This window comes from Myxocyprinus asiaticus, chromosome 46, assembly GCF_019703515.2.
Source record: "Myxocyprinus asiaticus isolate MX2 ecotype Aquarium Trade chromosome 46, UBuf_Myxa_2, whole genome shotgun sequence".
In the NCBI taxonomy this organism is placed as follows: domain Eukaryota; kingdom Metazoa; phylum Chordata; class Actinopteri; order Cypriniformes; family Catostomidae; genus Myxocyprinus; species Myxocyprinus asiaticus.
Window position 1 is genome coordinate 23,831,724 of NC_059389.1, and position 18,445 is coordinate 23,850,168.

General features: G+C 41.0%; 1 protein-coding gene across 1 annotated transcript in view; it reads right to left on the reverse strand.

Annotated features, from left to right (window-relative positions):
* LOC127436190 (non-muscle caldesmon-like) overlaps positions 1-18,445 on the reverse strand; it is a 47,627-nt gene that overhangs the window by 7,654 nt on the left and 21,528 nt on the right. Inside the window, exons 3-10 of the mRNA XM_051690196.1 lie at positions 16,255-16,630; positions 16,034-16,173; positions 10,383-10,641; positions 9,260-9,400; positions 4,093-4,136; positions 3,647-3,728; positions 3,271-3,411; positions 1,465-1,563 (exon numbers count right to left, since the gene is read on the reverse strand). Coding sequence (XP_051546156.1) covers positions 1,465-1,563; positions 3,271-3,411; positions 3,647-3,728; positions 4,093-4,136; positions 9,260-9,400; positions 10,383-10,641; positions 16,034-16,173; positions 16,255-16,630 — 1,282 coding nt within the window. The remainder of the gene's footprint in view (positions 1-1,464; positions 1,564-3,270; positions 3,412-3,646; positions 3,729-4,092; positions 4,137-9,259; positions 9,401-10,382; positions 10,642-16,033; positions 16,174-16,254; positions 16,631-18,445) is intronic.

Consider the following 18,445-nt stretch of genomic DNA (forward strand, 5'->3'; position numbering starts at 1 on the left):
CAAACGCAATTACAGATATCTAAAATTAATTTCTTACTAGTTGAAATACCAGTTTTACATTTCAGCTATGTACCTCTTACTAGTTAAAATGATCAGTTTTGATATCAATAATTACATGGTTAATAGCTCAAATGTCCATTCTTGACATCAGAAATTAAATTATAACAAGTAAAAATGCTAATTTTAGATCTCTGTAAATGCATTTAAACATGTTAGATTTGGTATTTCAGATATCTGGAAATGGATTTTGGATATCAATAAATTGGAGGGTAACTACAGATATTTAAAAAGGCTTTTTTACTAGTTAAAAGCACATTACAGATATCAGAAATTAACATTGCCAATAGTGAAAACCAAATAACTGTAGTTGTAATTAAAGTTTTGATCTCAAGTATGGACATTTGCACTAGTAACTATGTCATTATTGATATCAAAAATTATCATTTTTATTAGTAATAAGTGCATTGCTGATATGTGTAATTGGAATTTCAACTAGTAAGAAATACATATTTGATTTCATTAATTGCGTTTTGAATGAGAGTGGATGAGTGATCATTGTGAAATTCTACTACATAAAACACAGTTACAGATATTAAGAATAACAGTTTTTACTAGTAGAATTACAATTCTTGATATCAAGAATATGTATTCCTACGAGTGATGACATCATTTTTTATATCAAGAATTAACGTTTTAACTAATAGCAATTACAATACTGATATCATTTTAACAAGTGAAAATTGAATTGTTGATACTACCAATTCATATCCTGAGAATAATTAAAAGTCAACTTGGCTTGCCATACTTGGAATCTTAGACAAAACCCAGTCATGGTAAACTTTGCATGACCTTAAAGTTGCATCAGTGTGTGAACCATAAATATTCAAAGATAAAATGGTGCACTAATGTTTAAAAAAAACAAAAAAACAAACAAACAAAAAAAAAAAAACATACATTTGATGTTCTTTATATCTGGATTTAATGACCTAAAGTTAGTTTATCTTCAGACCTTAACCACTTATGTTATAAACCACATTCCCTCATCCAATAAAAAAAAAAAAAAAAAAAAAAGTGATGATTGATAAACTTGATTTTGTAAAAATTGTCCCACAAGGGGGCACTATTAATGTATAATTTAATGATTTTGCTGTATATTTCACTAAGTTTAATTTAATATGAATGTCTGTTCTATATACAAACACCTGCCATAGTCTATAATTAGCCATACAATACAATTAACATTTCTATTCAACCATGGGATTTAAAAATATATTTTAAAAACACTGTAAACAAGAAATCTTTAAGGAGTTAAATGAATAAAGGACCTAAATTAAGGATAGAGGTGAAAAGACATGGAGAGACCTCTAGGTTTTTGTTTAGTTATCTATGTATTTATTTTCAGGCAAAACCTTGCACACTACATAAGACACAAAGGGCAGTGAACAGGTTCATTAATAGACTTACAGATGGTGTGGAGGGGCAGTGTTTGTTACCACCTTCTGGACTTCCTTTCACCCAATGATTGATCAGGTTTGCCACTCCCACTTTCACACAGTCTGTATCCTAATTGTATAACAGTACATACAGTTATACTTTGTTTAATTAAAATGGAAAAGTATTAAAAGTAATTTATATTGTGGAAGTAGCTTCTGTGTTTAAGATTTGTAAATTGTAAGGGTTTGTACTGAATTGTTAGCTCTTCGTAGCCTTGTAGCACTGAATGTTCATTGTGTGCCCTGTCAAACAGTCTACCTTACGGCTATTGTTGGGCCAGTTTCATGGAAGGTGTGAGTCTTTGTTTCAACTTTGTTTCAAATTCTTCCACAGTGTTATTGTTTCTGTCATAGCTGTCATCACTCAATGCCTATTTTTGACAGATTAACTTGAGGTGTTTCAAAACCAACTGAAATGCCAATAACCAATCTTACTTAGGCATCATATTGAACCGCTGTCTCAGATTGTTGGTACTGAAATTTAAAATAGCTAATTTTGGCCTCCATTTCAAGCAACACTGCATGTATCCATCATGGATAAGGCAATCCCATGTCAAGTTGATGGTTGATTTTCATCCAAAATGGTGGACAAAGCCGATGGAAATATCAAAATTATATGTCTAAGTATCTAAGTATATTCTTATTCAGTAATAAAATATTGGCAGGATGTAGTTCCAGATAAAAAAAAAAAAAAATCAATCTGTGTGCTACTTTTTTGTACGAATATTCGCTTGTTAGCTTAGCTATGTTGTAATTGAGACAAAAAAATAGCAACGCAAATAGAACTTTGTTAAAGTTGCTGCAGCATCTCAAATCAATTACTTATGAGATTTCATTATAGATAGAACTTACAGTAGGTTTATGTAAACAGCTGCCCATCCAGGCACTACCTAACAAACAATCTGACAAACAAGCTGCAAACTCATTATTTTCACATGCAAATGAGATGTGATTTGCCGCAAATTTTTGCCAGAAGCTTGCAGCTCTTCACCGGTAGTGGTGAACATGCAGCAAATCTTTTGAAACATTGGACGATTTGCCGCAAAGCTCATTTGCATGTGAAAATAATCAGTGGTAAATTTGGGTCAATTTTGCCATGAAATCTGGATTTTTGTAAGGGTAGACAGTGAGTCATTTGACTAGATTTTGAGCAGACTGATCTCATGAAAATTTAGTGACTGAGGTTGAAGAGGTTGAATGTTTTCACCACATGGAGAAATAAACACTTGAAACTCGAAATAAACACACCGATTTCCTGTGTATGTTTTGAGACACATCCACTGTCTTTATCATACAGTTAGAGGCAGCTAAATGTGATTCATTTAGCTAACGTTTACCAAGAATTCCTACGCAATTGTTGGATGATGATGTTCCAAGTGCGTTAAACTCTGACATCCTGTGGGTGTGAGCGTGTTAGATTGTGAAAGTGTAAAGAACAGATGTTCCACACTACATGACCTATCTCACGCTGCTGCTGCAACACTGGGGCCACCTTATGACCCACATACTTGCACAATCTGATACTCATTCAAAGTAATAATAGAAGTGCTGTCTACTACTCTGACATCACTTTTTTCCCTTATTATATTTAATGGCATGATTTAAAATAGCCAATTTCTCATTAGTTTGACATTTTCCTAAAAGGTTACTTCATGCAGACCAACTATTACACACTATTTAATGGAACTAAGGAGGTAAGAAATTAGAACAATTAACCTTTTTTTTTAGTTTGTTAGTTTGGCAATGAGTTAATAAACGAGTGTCTCTGATCTCTGACCTTTGAAGGCGTGCCTTTTGGGGTGGTTGGATTCCAGGCCTCTCCAGCTTCAAACAAGTTTTTTTTAGAGGCCACCGGTGCAGAGACGCAGGGCAGTTCCACCACCACTGACTTGGTCATTTTTGGTTCTTTAGAGGAACTCTAAAACATATAGTATGAGGGTGATAATATTTGCTTTTAAAAAATATAATAACAAATGTAACCATAAACTTTCTCAAGGGGAGATAATTAAAGAGATCCCATATAACCTCACTAAATATCAATTATCTGATCTAGTAGTATACATTTTCTCAGAAAGTTGTAATTTCTCTAAATAATGGTTTAACCAAGAAACTTTCCAGGCATGACGACACACTTTGACTGTTGTCAAATTCACCTCAATTGCATGTGTGTATTGCTCCAGTTTGTCATCAATCTTGGGCAGCAGTACAGGTCTCTGGGTCTTCTTAAAGCTGTTACTGTTTTAAAAACAAAGATTCCTGGTTGGTGCATATGATACTTTAAATTCAAAATCACAATTAAAAACACTTAAAATCATTAACCCCCCCACCCAAAACTCTACATCTGAAAACAAACTCTACATCTGGTTAAAGTTATCCAACCCATAAATCACTGCTGACAAGGCGATGGACTTACAAAGTATTGGGATGACCTACGCCACCTATGTCAATATTTACTTTAAGACAACATTCATTTTTCCAACTTATTTGTAGATTTTTTTATCTCAAGAATTTGCTGTTTATAGCAATGTCAATGAGTTTAGAGGCTTATAATGTTCAGTAGAAAGTGAACATGCTCATTTATGTTGCCAAATAAACTCACCTTTTCTTTAGAGATCGATTCAAAGACTCTGTCCTCTCTGTGATCTGGAATAAAAACGTTTGGAAGAGTTTAAGAACAATCAAACAGTTAGGTAGAGGTTAGAAGGTGACATTTGACTATTTCATTAAAGAAGTAGTGTGTAATTTCAGCACCACTAGTGTCACCAAACAGAATTGCAAAAATAATGAATGTTTTCAAACAGGTTTCCCGAACACTCCCTCTGACTACCATTGGTTGGACAAACCGATAGGCCCACTTCAAACAAACAGAAACATTTTGATAAAGGCATTTATAATTGTTTTTAACATAAGTAGAAGGGGTTTACTTAGACTACTGTATATATAGTACAGATCCATTTTCTGTTCAGAAACAATGCTGTTTCTATTGTGTCTTTAAGATAAATATTGTTGCTGTGGTAGAATAAATAATGTGGCAAAATGTAAGGGTGCAGGTAAAAATATGAATTCCACAAGGAAGTGTAATAATGAGAGAGCAGCTCCTGGAAACAGCACCTTTCCAGCCTTTTCTCACTTCTTCAGACTAACACTGTACATGACAACATGCTCCTGTTTCAGGCCCACAAAAGGATCCTTTGTGTTACTATTGAGCCCGCTGGCTTTTTTAACCTCTGCTCACTGGGAATGTACTTTTAGCTGTCAATCACTCCTCATGTTTCCCATGAAAATACTCTGAAAACACAGAAAAGCTTCAAAACACCACTACCAAAAAACTAAAATTAAAATTAAATAAAATCAGCATTAAAAAGGCTACATTTAAAGGGAAGTACTCATGTAACCAAATAAGACACTTTTAAGTAAATGTTCAGTGCATGAGCTGCATTTCATTAGATAACAAAATATAAAACTAAGTGGCAAAAAAATAAATAAATAAATAAATAAATAAAATAAAAAGATGCTAAACATTTTCTCGGAAATTTTCAGACATTGCTGCTGTTATTGGTCATATTTAGTGGATGTATAAAGTTAGTTTCATGGTCACACAAGTGTCCTAGCAGAGGAACCACAGTTCATCCCATTAACTATGAACATGTTCAACTAACATTGTTTAACGTGTCTAAATACAATACTTTACAAATTTTAAAGTAAATATTGTACTGTATATATATACTGTATACACCGATGACCCAAAACATTATGACCACTCACAGGTGAAGTGAATAACAATGATCATCTCCTAACAAGGCTACATGTCAAGGTCTGGGTAGATTAGATAGTAAGCGAACAATCAGTTCTCGTAGTCAGCGTGTTGAATGCAGGTGAAATGGGCAGGAGTAAAGATCTGAGCGACTTTGACAAGGGACAAATTGTTATGGTCAGACGACTGGGTCAGAGCATCTCTGAAACAGCAAGGCTTGTGGGGTGCTCCTGGTCAGCAGTGGTGAGTACCTACTGACAGTGGTTCGTGGAGGGACAAACCACACACCGGCAAAAGGTTGTTGGGCACCCAAGGTTCAACGATGCGCAAGGGCAATAAAGGCTATCCTGTCATATCCGAACCGACGGACATGAAGATCTGTGGCACAAGTCACAGAAAATTTTAATGATGGTTACTGGAGGAATGTTTCACCACACACAGTACATCGCACCCTGCTGTGTATGGAGCTGCATAGCTGCAGACTGGTCAGAGTGCCATGATGAACCCTGTCCACTGTCAAAAGCACCTACAATGGACACGCAAGTGTCAGAACTGGATCTTAGAGGAGTGGCAGAAGGTCGCCTGATCACATGAGTCTGGACGGCCGTTTACCTGGGGAAGTGATGGCACCAGGATGCACTGTGGGAAAACGAAAAGCCAGTGGAGGGAGTGTGATGCTCTGGGCAATGTTCTGCTGGGAAACCCTGGGTCCGGCCATTTATGTGGATGTCGATTTGACACGTGCCACCTACCTAAACATCGTTGCAGACCAGGTACACCCCTTCATGGCAATGGTACTCCCTGATGGCAGTGGCTTCTTTCAGCAGGATAATGCCCCCAGCCACACTGCACACATTGTTCGGGAATGGTTTGAGGAACATGATGAAGAGTTCAAAGTGTTGCCCTGCTCTCCAAATTTCCCAGATCTCAATCTGATTGAGCATCTGTGCGATGTGCTGGACCAACAAGTCCGATCCACGGCGGCTCCACCTTGCAACTTACAGGACTTGTAAATCTGCTACTAATGTCTTGGTGCCAGATACCAAGGGACACCTTAAGGGGTCTTGTAGAGTCCATGTCTGTGTGAGTCAGTTCTGTTTTGGTGGAACGTGGAGGACCAACAGCATATTAGGCATAATATTTTGGCTCATCAGTGTATATATAAGCAAAAACCTCTTTTTGTGATATGTTTTGCTTGAAAAGTTTGCTTGTACTGTCTTTCTTTACAATAAATGCCACTTTGCTTGATATTTTTATTTTCTAAAGCTATTCGTACATTTTTAATAGTGGTTTATGTGGCCATTATAGATTAACACAGAGTCTGATTTCATTAATACATGCAAGGTTAATAAAAAAAAAAGTGCTCAACCAAAAGCAATGAGATGCGATCATCAAAATCAATCAAAGTATATTTCACATTTTGGGTAAATAGCATACCATATCATAACAGTAGATCAACATACATAAGTGGACAAAATAACAGAAATGACCAATACTGCAAACCTATAGGAACTAGGTCTATCTTTTGTTCTCATAGCAGTTTTGGTCTTTTGAATGCTGTTATATACGAACGGTGTTGTGAGATATTGCATCATTCAAGAAGAAGCCCCTCTAGTTGTTTAAAGGATTTGCATTGCACTCTGTCTTATAGAACTTTTCATAAAATTTCAAATATTTTCTAACCAAGAGAAGCTGTTTGACTTCATCTTGGTTTTCATTAAATAACTCTTGGATTTGTTTAACAGTATGCATGGGGTCAGGGTGTTTATTATTTTGTAATATGGGAGCATCATTAGAGAGCCACGTTTCCACCATGGGAAATGTAAACCTGTTGTAGGAAGTAGGCTCAAAGATGATTCATCAGGCCATGTTACTTGTTTTCCATTACTCTGGGGTCCAAATTTATTACTTCTCACACCAGGTTATGCATATTTGTGGAATGACCATGGATACAAGTGGATAAAGCTAGCACAGCTATAAATCCCAACTTTGTTAAGCTCATGACCTAAAGTTTATGTTTAGACTGGCTCACTGAGTGTCTGAGTCATTTTCCTTTTCCTGTGGGTTGGATTCAAATGTTGAGAATGATCCCCTTGACACACTAATGAGTTTGCAGATTTTATGACTTCAGACATGAATTCAGACAATGATTATTGGGTCTCTTTTGGAACTCTGTTGATTGATTAATGTTGATTTGAAAACACAATATCCAAGGTAACTGTCAGACCTTTTTCCACAGATGTCACAAACTGCTGTGCAAATCAACCAGTGTGGCTTTCAAGCTATTTTGTAACTAGATTTTTAAATTTTCTGAAGAAAATATAAGTGGTTCTTGCTCATGCAAAACTCGCCAGTACTATGCTAAAGTGTTGTGGGTCCTTGCCAGGGCGTTGCTATGTGGTTGCTTATGTGTTATGAGTGTTTTTTTTTAGCATGTTGCTATGCAATTGTTTGGGTGTTCTGGGTGGTTGCTAGGGCATTTCTTTGTGATTGCTTACTGACCTACATAAAAAAAAATACCTTCCCAAGTCTCTATTATATTGTTGTCTCTAGATATGACTCAGGTTTCTTCTTCAATGTAAATTAATAGTATATATATATATATATATATATATATATATATATATATATATATATATATATATATATATATATAATTTTTTTTGCTCATTGTACTATGTGCCAGGTGAAAATCATAACCACAATTCCCCAAAGTATGAGCCTTAGCAAGTGCCACTTTTTATTATGATATAGTCCAGTTGTGAATATGTTTATACTCAATCATGCAGGTCATCACAAATAGTCTTGCAAAATTATTCTGGAGCATCTGGAAGTGTTTCTCCATTCATTGAAGGTGTCTCATCAGTTGTGTCAGAACCAATGAAGTCACCCAAATGAGTGGTGAAACATCTTCAAAACAATCTCCCAAAACCCCAAAAGTATTTGTAAAAACACATCTGTTTCATAACTCATTTTTAAATAGAAAAAAATAAATACAAGCAAAGGTTTCAATGAAACAATTGACACTCTTCAAACTGTTTTAGATCTTGATGCACGTACACTAGGGCTGTTTCACACTTTGTTGAATTGCTCGGTCCAAGCCGGCTAATGCTAACAGCTAATGCCATACACATCCAGAATCACATGACATGGTCTTGGAAAATGTTTCATATAACTCAGAGTTTTAAAGTTATCATCTTCAAATTTGAAATAGAACATTATCAGACTTGTGGCTTTAGCTCCATAAGGTCATCTACGCCCCTGGTGGTGAACCTGCAGCAAATCTTTGGCAACAATGGACATTTTGCTGCAAGTTTGACATGAACTCTCTATTTTGCATCAAAAGAGACCATAATTATATTTGTAATACAAAGAAGTGATGAACTACAGCCCTTGAATTTTGAATTTGTATTTTTAAGCTTATGGTCAAAAAAGTGGGCACAAGTTAACAGGTTAAACATCATCAATAAAGGTTTGATTCTGCACATTAGATCACATTTCTTTCATATAAATTGTAAACTATACTAGAGCCTAAGTGAACCATATCCTAGACCCTAATTTTTTAAGCAGACTTTCTTGGTGTACATCCAAGTTCGGAAAACAGCTTTAACACCAAACAATGAACCAAAATTGTCAGATGGACTCGGGTTTGCACCAAAAGCTCTAGTATGAAAATTTAGCTGAAACAAATCAGCTAAAATAAGTTAAAACCATTTAATCTTTAAACCATAGGTCAAGAGTAGGCCATGAATATGCATACATGTCACTTGTTTGAAAACAACAATTCAGACACTTATATACACTGCAAACTTGTGTGTGATCACTGCACAACAAAGCATAAGCAACTTACACAATAATATGGACATCTTAAAAAGAACAGGTTTATTTATTAACATGACTGTCACGTTCACTGGCTGGGATATTTTCAATTCTTTTTCATTTTACAAAAAGATATCTAGATTAAGAAGACTTTGCAAAAGTTCAGATCTGTTATGTAAAAATTTATATTTACCTTGAAAGTTGGACTAATGGGGTTAAGAGTGTTAAATAACTCATCGCCATCTGTGGAAGAAGTGTTGAGATTCTTCATTCTCTTCTCTGCTGCCTCCATCCTCCTCCTCTCGATCTCCTCCTTCATCTGTCTCTTCTCATCCTGTACAACATGCCAAAGAGTTTTGCATTATAAACACAATTCTTACCTGGCATTTATAATCGGTCAGCACATTAATCTTGGCACTGCAGTACTAAAAAGCAGAACTGTTTGTCAGAAAATTAATATATTTATATGGAATGTTAATGTGCATATCCTCACAGGTAACATTTCAAAAATATTGGCTTATGTTTTGTGAAGGTTGTGTAAACTTTAGGAACAAACTTTCTTTAAATAATGTTAAAGGAACATCCTAATGATTAAACTGGTTTTGGCACATTGTTTGACGTCCTTTAAATATTAGATTTTTAAAGGGACAGTTCACCCAAAAATGAAAATTCTCTAATCATTTACTCACCCTCTTGCCATCCCAGATGTGTATGACATTCTTTCGAATATTTTTAGAAAACATATCTCAGCTCTGTTGGTCAATACAATGCTAGAGAATGATTGCCAGAACTTTTAAGGTCCAAAAAGCACATAAAGGCAACATAAAAGTACTCCATGTGACTCCAGTGGTTGAATCCATGTCTTCAGAAGTGATTTGATTTTTGGAGCTGCAAAGTATTGGTCACCATTCACTTGCATTGTATGGACCTACAGAACTTGTAGAAGTTTTTCTTCTAAAAATCTTTGTGTTCAGTAGAAGAAAGAAAGTTATACACATCTGGGATGGCATGAGGGTGAGTAAATGATGAGAGAATTTCCATTTTTGGATGAACTATCCCTTTATATATGAAGCAGTGTTTTATAAATGTTCAACAAGATGACTCACTATTGGAACATTAAAATAAGTGTTTTTGAATGCTAATTTCTAAACACAAATGAAGGTGAGAGAATGTTTTGAAAACTTTATGCCAAACTTAAATAATTTTCTACTCTACTGGAAGAAAACTGGACATGTAAATGTTCCCACAACCAAAAGGAAATAAATATAATTTTTAGCTGGTCAAGTTTGTGTTTGCAAGTTCCCATGCACAGCCACCTCTTTTTTGGCCTCTTTCTGCTGTTCCTCTTCCTCTTTCCTCCGCTCCTCCTCTTCACGGGCTTTACGGCGTTCCTCTCTCTTCTTCTTCAGTTCCTCCAGCTCCAGTTCAGCCTCGGCCTGACGTTGCCGAAGATGTTCCAGCTCCTGGCTTTCTTTCTCCTGGTGGCAACGACGAATCTTCTCGAGCTTCAGTTCTGTCTCTAGACCAGTGTCCATCTCTTTCTTTGTCTCAAGGGCTTGATCTATACCTACAGTCCTGGAGGAGAGGAGAAGATGGAAAATAGCAGTGTGAACATTCTGCTAAACATCTCCTTTTGTGTTCCACAGTAGATAGAAAGTCATGTGAGTTTGGAATGACATGATGGTGAGTAAATAACACCTTCCCCAACACCTCCTTGGTCCTACAGGAACAAGTCGACTGCCCAACAATAGGGACAGGCTAGCCCAGCCGAGGCCTCTTTTCCTCTCTTTTCTCCCCAAAAAGAGTGGAATTTGTTAACTGACTGGGAGCCATAAGTGTCTACGTCGAGGGGTGTCCCTCCCAAGGGGAAGACACCGCGGAGACCACACCCCACCCAAAAAGAGGGGGGTTTTTGAGTGGAATACTTCACATGGTCTTACCAAGTCTTGTCGGAAGTATGTCATGTGGAGAGGTCCCATGGTAGGTTCTACCCAAAGTGGGAGGAGTTTCTACAAAGCATGGTGACCGGGGGCAGAGGGGCCTCTGCCCAAGGAAGACACAGTTTACCAACAGGGAAACGATTTTGCGGAAGATATCACATGGGGTCGCCTTCGGGGAACCATCACATGTGGAGCACCTACCTCAGTACAGGGTCTCATTAGCACATGTACTGGGCCGGCAGCGAGTCTCTCCGCAAACTCAACTGCCAGAGGGCTAAGGAGGAAATTCATCCAGGGATCACAGTCTGTGAACACGACTGGGAGTCAAGAGCGCACGTCTTCTCCTAAAGGGATGGGAAAGGTGCTATGTGCAAGCGGCACACCCGGCCAGCTGTCCTGGAACTTACCTGCTCGTGCCTGCTAATACACGGGACGAGACCGGCTCAACCCGGAGATTGTAAAACCTTGCAAAGGTGTTGGGTGCTGCCCAGCCTGCTGCTCTGCAGATATATGCCAAAGAGGTACCACTGGCCAGGGCCCAGGAGACTGCCACACTCGCAGGGGGTGGCACGTCCTGAGCCTGATATGCCATTGCGATGGTGTCAATGACCCAGTGGATGATCCTCTGTTTGGAGACAGTGCTTCCTTTCCACTGTCCACCAAAGCAGACAAAGGGCTGCTCAGAGCTTCTAAAGCTCTTCATGCGATCCAAATAGATGCATAAAGCCCGCACCGGACACAGCAACACCAAGGCTGGGTCTGCCTCCTCCTGGGGCAGCGCTTGCAGGTTCACCACCTGATCCCTAAAAGGGGTCGTGGGAACCTTGGGCACATAGCCCGGTCGGGGTCTCAGGATCACTTGAGAGTCACCCAGACCGAACTCCAGGCACGATTCGCTGACAGAGAACGCCTGCAGGTCCCCTACCCTTTTGATGGAAGTGAGTGCAGTCAGTAAGGCAGTCTTCAAAGAGAGTGCCTTAAGCTCAGCTGACTCCAAGGGCTCAAAGGGAGCTCCCCGTAGACCCCAGAAGACTACAGAGAGGTCCCACGAGGGGACGAGGCACGGTCTGGAGGGATTCAACCTCCTAGCGCCTCTCAGGAACCTGATGATCAAGTCTTGCTTCCCCAAGTACTTACCATCTACTGCATCGTGATGAGCCAAAATAGCGGCTACATACACCTTCAAGGTGGAGGGGAACAGATGCCCCTCCAGCCTCTCCTGCAGGAAGGAAAGTACCAATCCAACTGTGCATCTCTGGGGGTCTTCGCGTCGGGAAGAACACCACTTAGTGAACAGACGCCACTTCAAGGCATACAGGTGCCTCGAAGAGGGCACCCTAGCCTGAGTGATCGTGTCTACCAGGCCACTTAGGTCTTATGTGTCCCATCCAGGGGCCAGACATGGAGATTCCAGAGGTCTGGTTGTGGGTGCCAGATGATGTCCCGTCCCTGAGAAAGAAGGTCCGTCGCTGGGGGGGGGGCTGTCGCGAGGAGCATGAGATCCAAGAACCACGTCTGGGTGGGCCAGTAGGGTGCTACTAAGATGATCTGCTCCTCATCCTCCCTGACCTTGCAGGGTCTGTGCAAGTAGGCTCACTGGGGGAAATGCATATTTGTGTAGTCCAGGGGGCCAGCTGTGTGCCAGTGCATCTATACCAAGGGGTGCCTCGGTCAGGGCATACCAAAATGGGCAGTGGGAGGATTCACGGGAAGCAAACAGGTCTACCTGTGCTCGACCGAATTGACTCCAAATTAGCTGGACTACCTGAGGATGGAGTCTCCACTCTCCCCTGAGGGTAACCTGACATGACAGTGCATCCGCTGTGGTGTTGAGGTCACCCGGGATGTGAGTGGCTTGTAGCGACTTGAGGCGCTGCTGACTCCAGAGGAGGTGACGGCGGGCGAGTTGTGACATGCAACAGGAGCATAGACTGCCTTGATGGTTGATGTACGCTACCGTCACTGTGTTGCCCGTCCAGACCAACACGTGCTTTCCTTGGATCAACGGCCGGAACCTCCACAGGGCGGTACTGCCAACAACTCTAGGCAGTTGATGTGCCAACGCAGCCGCGGGCCAGTCCAGGAGCCGGCGGCTGTGTGCCCATTGCATACGGCGCCCCAGCCCATCTTGGAGGCATCTGTTGTAACCACGATGCGCCTGGAGACCTGCTCTAGGGGAACCCCTTCCCGTAGAAATGCAAGGTCGGTACAAGGACTGAAGAGGCGGCGACAGATCGGCGTGATGGCCATGCGATGTGTCCCGCGGTGCCATGCCCATCTCGGGACTCGAGTCTGAAGCCAGTGCTGAAGCGGTCTCATATGCATCAACCCGAGTGCTGAGGATGCCATATGCCCCAGGAGCCTCTGAAAAGTTTTCAGTGGAACCGCTGTCCTCTGGGTCGCCCATCTAAGGGGCGCTTTGGAGCCTTCCTCGGGTTCTTAGCGGCTGGCCGTGAGACGGGTGGCGTCTGCTTCCTGCATTGGGCTCCATGCCGGGGCCGGCCACAGGGGCGGGCTGCGGCGGAGCCGGCGTTGTTGCTGCAAGAGGATGCCCTTGGCAACAAGAAGACAGGGTGTGGGGTCTTAAGGCGCGCTGGGGCAGGATGTGTTGTATGGCCTCCGTCTGCAGGGTGGAGGCGGCTTGTCCAGTGGCACCATAGGCCTTAGCCGTCAGGGACGACGTAAACCTACAGGCCCTGGACGGGAGCTTCGGGCGCCCGTGACAGGTGACAGCGCTCTGCGGACATAAGTGCATCGCAAGTGCCTTATCCACCTGGGGGATTGCCGAATACACCCTGGCCACTCCACCATCAAGGATAGTGAGAGTGGGGGAGCTGAAAGACCAGGACCGGGCAGTAAAAGGTGCCTCCCACGATCTTGTCAGCTCCTCATGCACTTCCGGGAAGAAAGGAATGGGGGTGGGCCATGGCCGTGGGCAGCGCCCTGAGCCCAGAAACCAATCGTCGAGCCGTGAGGGTCCAGGGGAGAGTGGAGGGTTCTACTCTAGCCCGACGCTCGCGGCCGCCCGGGAAAGCATGTCCGTCATTTTCGCATCGGCCTGGGACTGGGCGACCATTCCCGAAGGAGGAAGCCCAGTCGAAGCCTCTGCGTCCGACTGGACGAGCCCGCTCTCCGATGCTGCGGTCAATAACTTGTCGTCTTCCGGGGTTCCAAACAAGAGGTCGAACTCGCCGTGAGATGAGCCGGTGGTCTCGTCCGAGTGCCCGACCGGGGCAAGCGAGCATGCTGGGGAATGGGAGGTCCGTGGGGGGATACCCGGTGGAGGTGGTCCCATTGATGTCCCCAAATCACCCCCAGTGCTAACCGGCACAGCCTCATACCTGTAGGTAGAAGGACCGAGGCGGGGAGCCGCTGGGGTGGCTTGCTTTCTTACGAATGCAAGCCGCGACCGCAACATTGCCATGGTCATGTTCTCGCAATGAGGACAAGACCCATCCACGAACGATGTCTCCGCGTGGGCAGCGCCCAGACACGTAAGACAGTGATCGTGGCCGTCAGAAGCGGAGAGATAACGACCGCAACCAGGAATAACACACAAATGGAAAGGCATCTTTAAAAAGACGTTCCGTGTGTGCCGCTCTTTTAGAAAGAAAATATACTCCTTTTTTTTTTAGAATATACTCTTTTGTTCTTCTGCCGAAGCGTCCAGGGGTGTTCTCTGCACTCCACGGGTGCAGAGGGGGAGAAGCCGCTGAAATGAGTCGTAGAATCCAGCAGATGAGGTGAATGAACTCGCGGATGAATTCAGCTTCAATGAATAGAACCGCTCGGCTCCGAAGAGAAAATCTGAATGAGTGGTTCCATACCAGCTCCTTTTATACCTGTATATTCGGGGGATTGGCATGCAAATTCCACTTGCCAATTCTCATTGGCCTTTTTAAAAAAAAGCAGAGGTGTTTGGGCTCCCAAGAGTGACCCCTAGTGTCACTACATCGACACAACGTCGAGTGAGTGACAGATAGGGAACTTTATTTATACTTTTACCTTAGGGAGTTTTCTAAAAAAATTGCCATTTTTTACTTGTCTGTGAGCTTGCTTGGCTGAATAATGCAATGTTATTTCTTAGATATCCAGAATAAAATATGCCATCCAGAAAGAAAAGCATGCTAAACAAATAATCAGAAAAATATGTTTTCGACTATTGATGATAAAATGTCTGATGACACCAAGATTGAGCTTCTAGTCCACTAATTGTAGTCTTTTTTTTTTTATTTGGGGTTCTCTGAAAAATTAGACACATTTTTTGCAATTAGTCCACAGAATGTGTGAATGGTGAGCTTTTAAATTTGAGTTTGAAAAATTGCAGGCGCAGCCCAATAATGCACCAGAGTTTAGAAACTGAAGGTTATTTTTAGGACAGTTAAGATTTTTTGCATTATGACACTATATACATAAAAATTAAACACACCAGTTACCAAAGCGCAGCATTACCATAACACCTTATACAAATCTAATTACAAAAAATTATAATGATATGTATATATGTATATATATATATATATATATATATATATATATATATATATATATATATATATATATATACGTATGTATATATAAAGTATTTTCTGCATCCTGGTAGTATTAGTTGTTATAACTTTATGCTGTTTTAAATGAAGAATTATGCATTACAGTAATGAGAATCAACATAATGAGAATTATAAAAATACTCAAAAGTAAATGTAATTTCTTTTTTTTCTTTTTGTTTTTATGGTTGTGACGAGGAGGAGGGCTAATCAGCCGAGGAGAGGGATAGAGCCGAGACGGATGCGGCAGTTCGAGAGAGAGAAAGCCACACGCAGCTGCTGTGTGTGTGTGTGTGTGTGTGTGTGTGTGTGTGTGTTGTGTCTTTTTGTTTCATTAAATATTACTTTAACTGTTCAGCCAGTTCCCTCCTCCTCCTTGCCTATTTGAACCATGTTACAGTGGTGAAATGTGACCTGGATATGTTTTTGTAAGATTCAACCAAAGACGAAGTGGTGAAAAAGTATGTAGAAACACATTACCTAGGAGATCTTTTGGTTTTGACCAAATGTGATGTCACTTCCTCAACAGCTGCTACTTCATTGCCATTAGGCAGTCTGTCCTGCTGTAGGAACACTTTAGAAGTGTATGACACCTTCACCTCCATTCTTTCCTCTTTCATCTGTGAATGAGGGTATTGATTTAGACACAATAACATGAAAGGCAACATGTACATCTAATATAATAACACTTCTCATGATACCTTGTTCTCCATTGGTGGTTTTGTTTCTTCTTGTGTTCTTTTGATGTCTCTGATGTCTTCATGCCATTCCTCTGGATTCTGACTGTTCGCCCTCTCATTGCTCTTCCTCGTTGGTCTTTGTCCCTCTACCTCATCCTCTTGGTTTGTGTTTTGAGTTTGTTGAGGTTGTATTGAGGTGGTGAAACTGGTCTTCTCCTTTTGTCTAGATCTTGCATTCACTCTTCTTTCTTCCTCTTGCAGCTCTTTCCCATGACCATTCTCTTCTGGTCTAGGACGTGTTCCTCTTTCCAGCCTCTGAGTCCAGTCGCTAAAGCCTTCATCCTCATCCAGAGTCACAGGGCTGCTGGGTTTAAAGGTGCTGAGCTCACCTTCATAGCTGCAAAAACAACACCGCTAAAAGTGAACTCTTTTGAAGCGTTGTCTAATGGTTAGTGCATGTAGAGTGGCGCTCATGTGGGAGATGCAGGTTTGAATCCATCTTAAAATTTAAAATATTACTCGACTTTGCATATTCAAACTTGACACCTCATGTTTGCACACCACGGTTTAAAATCAATAAAATCAATAACACATCATGATCAATCAGGACATGAAAACAAATGGAGCTCGTATTCATTGAAGTCAAATCTGTTGGGACATGTATTGAAGCAGCAAGTTTGATTTTGCACAAGTGCAAATGAATTTCAAGGCAAATGGAGTCAAATGATTTTTTCAGTGAGATATAACTTAAATTTCAGTCTTTTCCTTACACAAAGCTAACATGTATAAACATAACACACCAGTTGTATGGACTACATTTCTTGTACTTTGCTGGTGCTTTGCTGTCCTTTTTGGAGCCTGACAATCATTGTTTTGAGTGGGTCTGAGTGGGAGGCAACTGCATCCAATACCACGGAACACCCATTAATCAATGAAAAAAGAACTGAAGGGTTGGCGTTAGTGAATTTAAAAAAATTGTATTTTTCTTACTAAGTTCAGTGATTGATCCAAATAATTTAACAAAGTAGGTAAATTACAGTTCATCATCCTCTCACGAAATGAGAAGAAAACCTGGACTTTTCATCCTTCTTTTGAACATCCAAGTCTTCATTATTTTGGGGTGAGGCTAAGGACCCTTTTACAACAATGAGAGACAGACCTATAAAATCACATTCATAAGGGGTCTGGGCAAGTTAATATTCAGTCAGGCATGACCGGCTCCAGCCAGTGAAAGCAACACATGGCCCACACACCTTTACTGGTGTTACTTTGACGAGAGAAACTATGCGCTGAAGTCACCGTGCCAACCCATTAACACGAAAGGCCAACTTCAAACAGGCTCCTTCGAAAACAGATGTTTGACGTGCGTGTGAGGATTTTGAAAGGTGCTGTTTGTTGTTTTCTTTCGTTTGCCAGGGGCAACCAGACAAGAGTGATACACAATCATCTGAACTATGCCCATTGTTTACTTTTAACAATAAATTAACAATTAACTGAGTAAAATCAAGTTAATGAAAAGAAATGGTCTAAGTTAATACATACTGAAGCTTACTCCACTTAATAAATTCTAAAGTAAACAATACAAAATAGAACAATATATATATATATATATATATATATATATTTGATATACAGATTGATAGTCACAGCTATTGTTACAATAAAACACGATATTAGCCACAAATCTCATCAAATGTAGAAAGATCCAGGCGAAGGAATGAGTGAAAATAAATACTTTTATTTATTAAAACAACAGAAAACAAGGGGCCTGGGTAGTTAGAGGCCTGGGTAGCTCAGTGGTAAAAGACACTGGCTACCACCCCTGGAGTTCGCTAGTTCGAATCCCAGGGCATGATGAGTGACTCCAGTCAGGTCTCCTAATTGGCCTGGTTGCTAGGGAGGGTAGAGTCACATGGGGTAACCTCCTCGTGGTCGCCATAATGTGGTTCGTTCTCGGTGGGGCACGTGGTGAGTTGAACGTGGATGCCAAGGTGGATGGCGTGAAGCCTCCACACGCACTTTGTCTCCGTGGCAATGAGCTCAACAAGCCACGTGATAAGATGCGCGGGTTGGCAGTCTCAGACGCGGAGGCAGCTGGGATTCGTCCTACACCACCTGGATTGAGGTGAATCACTACGCGACCACGAGGACTTAAAAGCACATAGGAAATTGGGCATTCCAAATTAGGTGAAAAAGGGGGAAAAAAAAACAG